This window comes from Vulpes lagopus, chromosome 8 (genome assembly GCF_018345385.1).
Source record: "Vulpes lagopus strain Blue_001 chromosome 8, ASM1834538v1, whole genome shotgun sequence".
In the NCBI taxonomy this organism is placed as follows: Eukaryota; Metazoa; Chordata; class Mammalia; order Carnivora; family Canidae; genus Vulpes; species Vulpes lagopus.
The window spans coordinates 130,416,297-130,427,513 of record NC_054831.1 but is presented as its reverse complement, the minus strand read 5'-3'; the positions used below and the strand labels follow the sequence as shown (position 1 = coordinate 130,427,513).

General features: G+C 59.5%; 1 protein-coding gene and 1 long non-coding RNA gene across 7 annotated transcripts in view; one reads left to right on the top strand and one right to left on the bottom strand.

Annotated features, from left to right (window-relative positions):
* Positions 1 to 3,569: 3,569 nt before the first annotated feature.
* LOC121496986 lies at positions 3,570 to 6,690 on the bottom strand. 2 transcript variants are annotated; one of them, XR_005989376.1, is made up of 4 exons: positions 5,895 to 6,690; positions 5,222 to 5,259; positions 4,698 to 4,807; positions 3,570 to 4,301 (listed from the first exon to the last, which is right to left on the bottom strand). It is a non-coding gene; the product is annotated as an uncharacterized LOC121496986 (long non-coding RNA). The 2 variants fall into 2 exon arrangements; XR_005989375.1 differs by lacking the exon at positions 5,222 to 5,259.
* A 114-nt stretch (positions 6,691 to 6,804) lies between these two features.
* Positions 6,805 to 11,217, top strand: part of CROCC (ciliary rootlet coiled-coil, rootletin) — a 40,777-nt gene continuing 36,364 nt past the window's right edge. For 2 of the 5 annotated variants that reach the window (XM_041765929.1, XM_041765928.1), the window contains exons 1-3: positions 6,808 to 6,982; positions 7,559 to 7,703; positions 8,896 to 9,050. In XM_041765929.1, the coding sequence (XP_041621863.1) occupies positions 6,923 to 6,982; positions 7,559 to 7,703; positions 8,896 to 9,050 (360 nt within the window). In that variant the 5' untranslated portion in view covers positions 6,808 to 6,922. Of the gene's footprint in view, positions 6,983 to 7,558; positions 7,704 to 8,895; positions 9,051 to 11,217 lie in introns of all 5 variants that reach the window. The other 3 variants (XM_041765932.1, XM_041765930.1, XM_041765931.1) reach the window with 3 other exon arrangements.

The following is an 11,217-nucleotide window of genomic DNA, read 5'->3' as shown; positions in this document are numbered from 1 at the left end:
CCTACCTCACAGCCCTGCCTTTCTGTCCCCAAACCCCAGGGACTGACCCAAACCTTTCTTGACCAATACTCTGAGCCCTGGCCCAGGCTACAGCCTTGCTTGCGCCACCGCAGGGTGTCAGGACTTGAATGTAAAACCCAGGCTCTCCTTTGAGAAAGAGGAAACTCCCACTCCCCTTTCTACCCATCTATTGACTGTTTTCCAAATATAAACTCATAAAATTAGGGCCGCTGGGTGGCTCCGTGGTTGAGCGTCTGCTTTGGGCTCAGGTCATGATCCGGGGGCCCTGGGATAGAGCTGGAGTCGGCTTCTCCTGCCTCTCCCTCTCCCCCTGTTTGTGTGCGCTCTCTCTGTGTCAAATAATTCAATCTTTTTAAAAAAACATAAAAGTAAACATGTGTTTTCAGACCAAGCACACCCCTCTTTCTGCTCTAGAGATTCAGACCTGCCTCCCCCTTTGAAAACGGATGATTTGATTCAATGCTTTGGAGAACAGGGAGATTGAGGCCCCGTGGGTGGGTACAATCTAATTTACTGATACAACACGAACGACGGATCACTATTTGCTTCCGAAAGCATGGTTTCTCGGAGCGCCTGGCTGGCTCAGCCCGCGGAGCTTGAGACTCTTGACCCCACCTCCGGGTTGAGTTCGAGCCCCTCGTTGGGTGCAGGGATTGCTTTAAAAGAAAAGAAAAGGCCTGGCTTCCTCTAGGATCTAATCCTTATCCCATTTGGGGAGAAGGCACATGAGTTTGCGAGAGAGTGGGGCATGGGCAGCCGATGGGGTTCGGGCGCTTCACAGATGAACAAACTGAGGCCAGAGGGCTCCGGCAGGTTGCAGGGCAATCGGGAAGACGTTCTCCGGGCCGCAGTCACCGAAGCCTCAGCGCGTGCGGGCGGGGAACGACCCTCCGGCCGGCGGGGTCAGGGAGCACGGACGAGAGCCCGGGACTGCAGCTGGGCGTGGGCTCCATTCTACTCCGCCTCCTTGCAGCTTGGCGACCTTGGCACTTGCTTAATCTTCAATTGCCCCTTATGCACGAGGAGCGGATGGCCCCGGTTTGCTGGGCCGTCCGGAGCGGCAGAAGGGGGCGTGTTGGAAAAACCCTCCCCGGGGACCCGCCCCTCGCCAGCGCGCGACAGCTGGGGGCCGCCCCCGGGTCCCGCGCCCTTCGCCCGGGGCTACGCGGGAACGCAGGCCCCGCCCCCGAAGCGGCCTCCCGGGCACGCTCCGCCCCCGGCGGCCACGCCCCCTGGTAGCCCCGCCCCGAGCACGCTCCCGGGTAACCACGCCCCCAGGATGCTCCGCCCCCTCGTGACCCCGCCCCTCGTGGCCCCGCCCCGAGCACGCCCCGCCCCGCCCGGCCCGTGCGGCGGCCCTGGCGGCGGCGGCGGCGGCGCGCGAAGGTAGGAGGCCGCGGGCGCGCGCTGGGCGGGCGGAGGCCGCGGGGCGAGGCGGCGGCGCGCGCGGGCGGGAAGGCGGGCGCGCGCCAGGGGGCGGGCCGGAGCGGCAGTCCCCGCGCCCCGCGGCACCCCGCGCCCTCGCCGCGCCCCCGCAGCCCCGCACCCCCGCTCGGCGGGGTCCCCGCTCCCCCCACCCCTGCCCCCACCCCTGCCCCCGACGCTGCCCCGACGCTGCTCCCGACGCTCGCGGGCGGGGGCCGGCGCGGCGGGGGCCTGCGGGGCTGGGCGGCCCGAGCCCGCGGCGGGAGGCCCTTCCCCGCCGTCCCCACTAACGGCAGCTCCGCGCTGCGGCTTCCTGCGCCCCGCCCGCCCCCGCCCCGGTCCCCGCCGCCCTCGCCCGCCGGGTGCTGCTGAGTTGCCGCAGGGGCGCAGCCGGTGCGGGATCCGGGCCCCCTGGGGCTGCTCGTCCTGGGGCCTGCTGCTGGGCTGGGCTGGGCTGGGCTGGGCCCCGTCGTGATTTCCCTGCAAACCCCCAGGACTGTGCCCTGGGCCGAGGTCTGCCCCCGCGGTGGCCCGTCTCCCCAGCGCCCCCTGGGCCTGGGCCTTGCCTGGGGGACTGGGGGGGTCCATGTGGTACCTTGTGCCCGCGTTCATCGAGATTAACTCTTTCCCCAAGCTGGGCTCTCAGCAGGTGCTTAGTAAATAAACAAGCCGTGTCCGGGGCTGAAGCCAGCCTGGTCTCCTTAGGCAGCAGCTGGGCTCAGAAAAGACCCGAAGCAGAAGCAGCCGATGGATCTGGAGGCTTTGCCTGACTTGGCTCCTCCTCTCCCCAGGCTCTGCCCCAGCCCTGGGGGTGACGGCCCGCCTGGACACCAGGCACCCTTCCCACTCAGGGGTCCCCTGATAATGTCAGGTCCCCCCTCCCCCAGCTCCTGGGATGCAGCAGGTGCTGCCATATGTTCCCTGGGGGTCCTGGGATTCCGGTCTGTGGGTGACGTCATCTAAGGCCAGGACTTGCCCGATGTGACCCGACCCAAAGCTCAGGGGAATTGTTCCTTTTTTCTTTTCAATTTGTTTCATTTAGCTCCCTATATTCTTACTTGTCTCTTTGCATTCATTCATTCATTCCTTCATTCACTCATTCTACAGCAGTTCGTGGAGCTTTGGCTGTGCAGACAGCATTGAACAAGGCCAACTTGGTCCCTGTCCTTGGAGGAGATAGACAACATACATGTTAGAGAAAACCGTGTGCCTACAGTCAGGGACCACTTTAGCTGGGGGTCAGGGTTCGCTCTCTCAGTAGGTGATATTTTTTTGAGTCAAGATCTGGTTGACAGGCAGGAAGCAGCCATGCAAAAGAGGGAACAGCACTGCAGGCAGAGAAAGCAAGTGCAAAGGTCCTGGGGTGGGAGCATGCCTGATGTGTTTTGATGAGAATCAAGGCCAGCGTGGCTGGAGTGGCATGAGCACGGGGGGATAGAGAAGGGGATGATGAGGTGGGAGAAGTTGACTGGGGTCCAGGGGGGCAAAACTCATGTGCCTGAATTTTGTTATTTTATTTTGATTGTGACAGGAGGTAGTGTGTATGTGTGTGTGTGGGGGGGACACTGAGCAGAAGCGGGAGGCGATCTCCATTGTGTGAGAATAGACTAGAACTGAGGGACCATCTCAGCAGTGCAAGCAAAAGATAGCAGTGGCTTATATAATACGCATGCGAGGGTGGTGCACACAGTACATGCTATGTAATGGCAGCTGTTGCTATGATTGCTCAAAACTTTGGAACCAGGCATGTCTGGGTCTCACATGTGGCTTCAGCTCTTCAGGCTGGGGAGCTTTGAGCAAGTTATTTAACTTCACGGAGCCTTAGTGTCATCATCTGTAAAGTGGGTAGAACAGTGCTGCCATCACAGGGCTGTCAAGAAGGTTAAAAGAGATGAGGTACAGATGCAGAGTGATGGGCAGAGGGCCAGGCTTGTGGTCGGTTCAATGTTTTTGTTATAATTCCTAGTCAGCAGTAGAGAATAAAGAAGGGCATAAGTGTGGGCAGCCCGGGTGGCTCCGCGGTTTAGCGCCGTCTTCAGCGCAGGGCGTGATCCTAGAGACGTGGGATCAAGTCCCGCATCGGGCTCCCTACAAGGAGCCTGCTTCTCCCTCTGCCTGTGTCTCTGCCTCTGTGTGTGTGTGTGTGTGTGTGTGTCTCATGAATAAATAAATTAAAAATCTTAAAAAAAAAAAGGCATAAGTGGGCAAGGACACAGATGTGTTTGAAACTCATGAGTCATCTCTGAGGGGCTTTTGGCTGGTTCCTGGCGCTAAATCTGGCAAACAGCAGGCTTGGACGGTGGGCAAGGCCAAGCAGGCTGGGAGGGTGGGCCAGAGAACAAGTGCAAAGAGTGGGAGAGAACGAGTGCAGAGTGTCTCCTCTGTACTTATTCTCCAAACAATGGCTGAAGTGTGCCCCTGTGTGCCAGGGGTACTGCGAAGAGCCGGTAACACTGTCGATAGTAATAATAGCGCTAGTAGGAGCCAACACTTAGGCCTTATTTAACAGTGCGTAATCATTAGGGTGGTACTAGCTGATGTGACCGTGAAACCCTGAAATCTCAGAGGCCTAACAGAAGTTTATTTCTCATTCATGGCAAGTCCTGTTGGGTGTTTGACAGGTGGCTTTCTACATGGCGACCCACGGACCCAGACCCCTCCAGCTTGCGGCTCTCGCATCCCCTAGGACTTCAGCGTTCTTTCCTTCCAGCTGGAGGACAGGGAAGGAGGTCAACAGTTCCTCATGGGAGGCTTTTATGGGCCAGGTCTGAAGTGGCACACGTTCTTTCTGTCTTAATCCTACTGGCCGGAACGTGATCACATGGCCATCTCTGACTGCAAGGGAGTCCCAGTTCCTAAGAAGAATCGGAAATATGTTTTGGTGAACACATAGTAGTTTCTTTCTTTTTTTTTTTTTTTTAAGATTTTATTTATTTATTCATGAGAGACACACATAGAGAGAGAGGCAGAGACACAGGCAGAGGGAGAAGCAGGCTCCATGCGGGGAGCCCGATGTGGGACTCAATCCCGGGACTCCAGGATCACGCCCTGGGCTGAAGGCAGGTGCAAAACCGCTGAGCCACCCAGGGATCCCCGTACACAAGCAGTTTGTGCCACACCACATCCAAGCACGTAGCTAAGCATGGATCGCCTTACTGGATCCTCATGATAGAAACAATCATTATCATCCCATTTTACAGACAGGGAAACTGAGGCTCAGAGGGGCGAAGTCAGTGGCCCAGGTCACACACCTGGTGGGGAGGCATAGCCAAGATTGGAGTCTGATGCTGAAGCTCTCACATCCAGACTTTTCCTCTGAAGAATTCCATTATTTTGAGATTTGGCTGCAGATGTTGGAGAACTGCATGGACACACAGAGTTTAGATGTGATTTCTTGGGATCTAGAGAACATGGTCAGACCCGAGGGGGAGAACTTTGGGCAGAGCCAAGGGTTCTGGCATCCTGTTCCCTTTCACCTGATCCCTTAGGGCACTGCTGGGGGAAGACACAGAATAATTTAGTTCACCAAGCACATGTGGGGCCGCCTCTGTGCCAAGCTGGGCAAGCGGGGGTGCAGACCCTGGCCGAGGGGTGTTTGTGATCTACCCTCTGCTCTGGTTATGGGTACGCAGTCTGTAGAGGGGACTTCTGGAGGGTATCTGGAGGTGGGAAAATGAGAGTCCCAGAGTTTTGTACTGACAGCTCTCTGCCCCTGGCTGAGTTCACTTTTGCCTAGATTTGGCCTTGGTTGCCATGGCATCTTGATGGCACTTACCTTTTTGACCTGGAGTGCCCTGTTTCCTGGTTTTCCATCTGCAGAACAGATTTCCTAGTTGAGTGTGAGGGGTCCAGCTTGACTGAGGTGCATTTGTGCAGCACCTGCTGCATTCCTCGGTGTGACTTAGATACGTGGTAGTCTTTTTATTTTTATTTATTTTTATATTTTTATATTTTTATTTTTTTAAAGACAGAGAGAGAGAGAGAGAGAGAGAGAGAGGCAGAGACACAGGCAGAGGGAGAAGCAGGCTCCATGCAAAAAGCCTGATGGGGAACTCAATCCTGGGCCTCCAGGATCACGCCCTGGGCCGAAGGCAGGAGTCCAACCACTGAGCACCCAGGGATCCCCATGTGGTACAACCTTAAAGGGAAAATACCTGGCCCCGCCTGGAAGAACTTACTGGGGGGCTGCCTGGCCCAAAAGAAATGAGCTTTGGGCTTACCACTCCCCTGCGGCGCGTCACTTTGAATAGGGGAGAGCTCTAACCTCTCTAAGCCTTGGTTTTCTCATCTGGAATGAGTTGAGGTGGGGATCTAATGAGATAAGCCAATATGCCCCCTATGGGACCCGGCGCTCCGAGGGGCCCCGGAAGCAGGAGGGACACTAATGAAAACAGAACAGCAGCTCCTCACTGCTCACCCCAAGCCCGCTGGGTTCCAACCCCCTCTACCTTTCAGCTCACTGGATCCTCAGAGACGCTGTGTCGTAGTTGCTCTCAATCCCATTTTAGAGACGAGGGTACCGAGGCTCAGAGAGGTACCTTGTCCGAGGTCGTACTGCCAAGGAGCGGGAGAGCTGGGCTCCCCTGTGACCGCAGATGTGCGGCTCAGTCCAGAGTTTGGGGCCTCACTGCTCCGGGAGCCTCCCAGCGGCAGGGCGGGAACAGTGGGAGGTGGGGGGTGGGCCTCTGGCCCTGGGGTACAGGGACTGTCCATTTTGGATTCTCAAATGAGTGAAATCGGTATTTCACACGATCGTTGTGCCCACACGGTTTTTGGGTTGATCCCCCAGACTACTCCGTGAGTGGGCGCCAGTATTATCCGCATCTTACAAGCGGACAAGGAGACCCAGAGGGGCAGAGCTGCTTCTTCAGAAGCACACGGCCTGTGCGGGGCTGGAAGTGGGGGCGAGGGGATGAGGGGGTCCAGATCGCTTGGGGTGGCCATTCCACACCTTCGGTGGTTGCCCTGACCCTGATGTGGGAAAGCGTCATCCCAGCACCCCGTGAACAGTCTTAGCAAACCACGTGACCCCCGCCTGGGTCAGCAAAGGAGGTCAGAGACTGGCTGACCCCACCCCCTGGGCCTGGCGGCTCTAGGACCCAGCAGCTGGGGAGGGAGGACAGTTTGGGGGGTGTTGTGGAGGGTCCCGGTCTCAGGGCCCTCTTGCTCCCTCTCTCTATCCTCTCCCTTTCTCCCCACTCCTCCCATCCCCCTCTTCCCCCTCCATTCCTCCCTCCCCCTCCCCTCCCCTCCTCCATTCCTCCCTCCTCCTCCCCTCCCCTCTCTGCCCTCCCCTCCTCTGCCCTCCCGGCCCCTCCCCGTCCCTCAGCCCGGCCCACCCCGTGGTCACATGGGGCCCCCGCCGGATTTAAGCCTAATCTGCACAGTGCTCAGCACAGCGGTCTGGCTGGCTGTGGGGTGGGCAAGCTGAGCCGATCTCTGGGGCCCTGGAGGGGGGTGCCCCCAGCCTCCCCCCATGAGCTTGGGGCTGGAGGAATCGTCGGAGGCCCAGCCGACACTGGAGACTGTTATCCAGGTGGGTCCTGAGGCCTGGGCCCACCCTGTCCAGGGCAGGGGAGTGTGGGTCTAGCAGGAATGGATGAGTAGTAGGTGAATCTCGGGGTCATGGGGTGGGAGAGGTGGGTGGTGGGGTGCACAGGGTCCCCGCTTACAGCTCCCAGCCAGATGAGGGGTAGAGCGGATGCTCAGGGCTCAACTGCTACGGTTCCCTTATCCTAGTGCCCCATGGGAAAAGGGGATCCCTGCTCCCAGGTTTAAGGGTTGAGGTGACCTCTGCTAGCACAGTGGAATCCTCACCACGTGGGGTGGGAGCTGCCCGGATGGGGTTTGTGAGCAGGCCATGCCGTTGGGTTCACTTCTCTGGTCCTCGGTGGGGCCTCCTTCCCCGGGCAGGGGGCACACAGAGTGTCTTCCCGTGGGGCTCTTTGCCATACTAACTCCCAGGCTTCCCTCCATTTGGGGGATTTCCTGAGGGTCTCCTGGGTACCCACATCTTGGGCGGCAGGACTTTGTTCCTCACCTACCCGGGCCAGGGAGCCCAGGGTCCCAGGTCCCCTTCAGAGGCTCTCTCTCCCCATCACCGCCCTACCAGACACTGGAGAGCAGCGTCCTGAGAGCTGGCCAGGAGGAGGGCCTGAGCGCGCAGGACCCAGCCCAGGACGCCCCCAGGACCGCCGGCCTGCCCGCCCGCATCAGGGAGATTGTCACCCGCAACCTCTCCCAGCCTGACAGCCAAGGTGCTACTCTTCTTTCACCTTCCACAGACCCTGCCTGCACCTCACCCCTCCTCACATCCCCCTTTTCCATGGTCAGTGACAGTAGTGACTCACCGTGAAGCAAGCACAACCCTATGGTGGAGGGACCCATTTTACAGATGAGGAAATGGAGGCTCAGAGGTACTTTTGCCCAGTTATTCCCCGTGTGGTGCTGCTCCACAGGGGCTGAGCACCCCGTCCAGCAGCCTGCAGCCGAGACTTAGACCCAAACACCACATTCTCCCCCAGGGAAGGTGGGAGCTGCCTGAACCCGAGGTTACAGGGGGAGGGCAGCTCAGCTTAGCTCAGGGCGCTGCAGAAGTCCAGGGGTGGTACTGACCATTCCCCGCCCGGGCAGAGAGGCTGATGGGCCCCTGTTCCTCCTTGGGGGGGGGGGACACCCACAGCCTCACATGTGGCTTGAGAGTCTGGGAAGGGCACAGTCCGTCATAGCTGGCGTATTTGCAGCTTTCCTTTGTGGTGTTTCTGGCGCCCTGGCCACAGTTGTCCAACCTCAGCCTCCTTGGGAGGCGCAGGGATGTGGGGCCCCTAGGAGCCCCAGGCGAGGAGAGACGTAGAGAACCCTCACCTCAGGCTGGGAGAGCCTAGAGGCCTGCGGGGTGTGTCCAGTCTCCTGGGATGGAAAAGGAGCCCACAGGACAGGGGACACTTCTCCCTTTGGCCTTCTCCCCCCTCCTCCTCTGCCTCCTTCTCCTCCCAACATGACCTGTGCTGTCTTAAGCTCTGGCTTCAGAAGGGACACGAAGCCCTTCCCTTAAGTGCGGCCTCCCTGCCCTCCGGGTCGGGCCTGGCTGCCCTTCCGCTCATTTACAGAGCAGCAAAACTGAGGCCCAGGGGGGAGTCATAGTTGGAGAAGGAAGGAGCTAGAACTCAGGTCTAGTCCCTGCCTCCAGGACCGAGCCTCCCGCCCGCACGTTCTGGGCCTGCTGGGGCCACCCTTCAGCTGTGGTTGTGTCCACTCCGAGTCTAGCTCCAGGCCCATCTCTTTGCCTACCCCCGTCCTGCTGTGTGTTTGCGTGGCCCGTGCTACATCCACGCTCAGGGGCCCGGTCCCTCTTCCTGCCTCTAGTGATGTGTCTAGAGCACCGGTGGGGGGAGGATGTCCCCCTGGACCTGGGGGGAAGCCAACCTCGTGCCTGCTGTCCCTCTCCAGCCCCACTGCCAGCCACAGAGATGGCCTCCGTGCTGTCACTGCAGGAGGAGAACCAGCTGCTGCAGCAGGAGCTGTCCCGCGTGGAGGACCTGCTGGCCCAGAGCCGCGCGGAGCGTGATGAGCTGGCCATCAAGTACAACGCGGTCAGCGAGAGGGTGGGTGCTGCCTGACGGCCAAGAGCTGGACCAGGGTGCTCCCCTGATGCGAGGGCAGGAGACAGCCAGGCTGGACCTGGGCCCTGGGCTGAAGGTGGGCCCGGAGTTGGGCTAGCCTGGGTGTCGATTGTGGCCCTGCCAACATGCGTGGCCGTGGCCTTCAGCAAATCACTGTGCCCTCCACGTCTGTTTTCTGTCGTGGAGATGCTAGTGTGACATGGGCTGGTGAGGAGTCAATGAGGTGGTGGGATCAAGTGCCAGTCCCAGGGTATTTCATTCCTATCTGTCTCCTGCTTGGGGTGGGAACACAGAGAGTAGGACCCCTAGAGGCCCCTGCTGCCCCTCGAGTGTCTGGACGTCTCTGTGCTCCCACGTCCATGGGTCTTGGGGTCCGGCCAGCGGCGGCTGAGACTGAGGCAGGCAGGCTGGAGTAGGCATGGGCAGCATTCCGCGGGACCTTCTGGGGCAGCCCTGTGGCCACTCTCCATGGGCGTGGGGCCTCACCGAGGAAGGAGGGAGCAGCCAGGCCGGCCTCCGAGTCTATACAGGATTCACGCTGCCCCGGGACCTGTGCTGCAGGCTTGTGGGGCTCCCAGGGCCTGGGCCCCGAGTGCACGTGGTTTCTGGTGCACTGTCTCCTTTGGGCCTCCAGGCACGTGAGAGGCGACGCTAGGGAGTTGAGGGGGGCTGGAAGTCAGTGGGAGTGGCAGGAGGGAGGGAGTGTCTGGTTGGGAGGTGTGCGGGTGGTAACAGCAGTCGTCACAGTAACTACTGTTTATTGAGTGCTTACTGGGTGCCTGGCACTTGGCAGGGTGCTTCACATCGGATGCACCAAGGTTGAGGGACCGTTATGATACTCATTTAGTAGAGGGGATAGCAGGCTCCGAGAGGGACAGCACCAGGCTTGGGGTCACACAGCCAGTGAAGGCTGCGGCTCTCGACCCCCGGCCCAGGCTGTGCATTGCCGTTTTGTTTTCTGGGTGTAGGAAGAGACAACTGTGTCAGGAGTTCCGGGGGAGAAGGGGGCAGTTGGAAAGCTGGAAGGACCTCAGACATGACCCTCTCATGGTAACAAATGGGAGACTGAAGCCCAGAGCCGGAAGCCGGCCCAGGGCCCCCCATGTGCTAGGCAGAGCCAGGTTAGCCGAGGATCCCTGGGCTCGGCCTGTCCACGCAGGGGCTGCATGGTCATGTTGGGAAGAGGGATATGCGTTATGTGTGTGGTTGTGGGGTATGCCAGTGTCCTGGTATTGGCTCGCCTGGACAGGCCCCCGACTTGTTGAGACTTGCAGAGGAGCAGGGCGTTGTGGGGGGGCATAGTCGCCCCTAGTGCTGGGGACAGTGCAGAGCTAGTTTTCCAGGGTTTGCAGGGGGTGTGGAGGGTGGGCTGGCCCGAGTCCCCCATTGCTGGGGGTGACAAGGCCTTGAGCCAGCTTTCTTCCCAGTTTAGCACCCTCTCATCTTTTAGCCACTGGCACAGTGCCAGGCCCCTAGGGGCTGCCTCTTAAATGCCAGCTTCTGACTGATAATGAAGCTGGTGCGGCCCCCCTAGCCGGCAGGGGAAGGAGAGGAGACGTGGGAGGTGGCAGGTTTTTTTTCTATCAAGACACAGCTGCTGAGGCTGGAGGCCCAAGGCGGTGGGGTGGGGGGCTGCATTAGTCTAGAAGATTCCCCCATGCGGCTGGGGAGGCCCTTGAATAGCGTGTAGAGGGAGCTGGGTGTTTCCCTTTTCTCTGTGTCAGGTGGTGTGAGTGAAGCCCCCCACCTGCAGGCAGGGTTTGGACGAGAATGGCCTCCAGGCCGGTCCTGGGGTGTGGGCTCCCAGAGAACATCAGAGTCTGGAGATCGCCTTATCACAGATGGGGAAGCAGGCCCAGATCAGGGGCTTGGCCGAGGTCATTGGTGGAGCTGGGTTAAGACCCCTGGTCCGGTGGCTCAGTGGGTTAAGCATCTGCTTCCAGCTCTGGTCCTGACCCTGGGGTCCTGGGGGTCCTGGGATCGAGCCCCATGTCAGACTCTGCTCAGCAGGGAGTCTGCTTCTCCCTCTCCCTCTGCCCTTCCCCCCTGCTCGTGCTCTCTCTTGTGCTCGCCCTCAAATAAAAAAAATCTTTTTTTTTTTTTTTAAGATTTTATTTATTTATGAGAGACACACACACACACAGAGGCA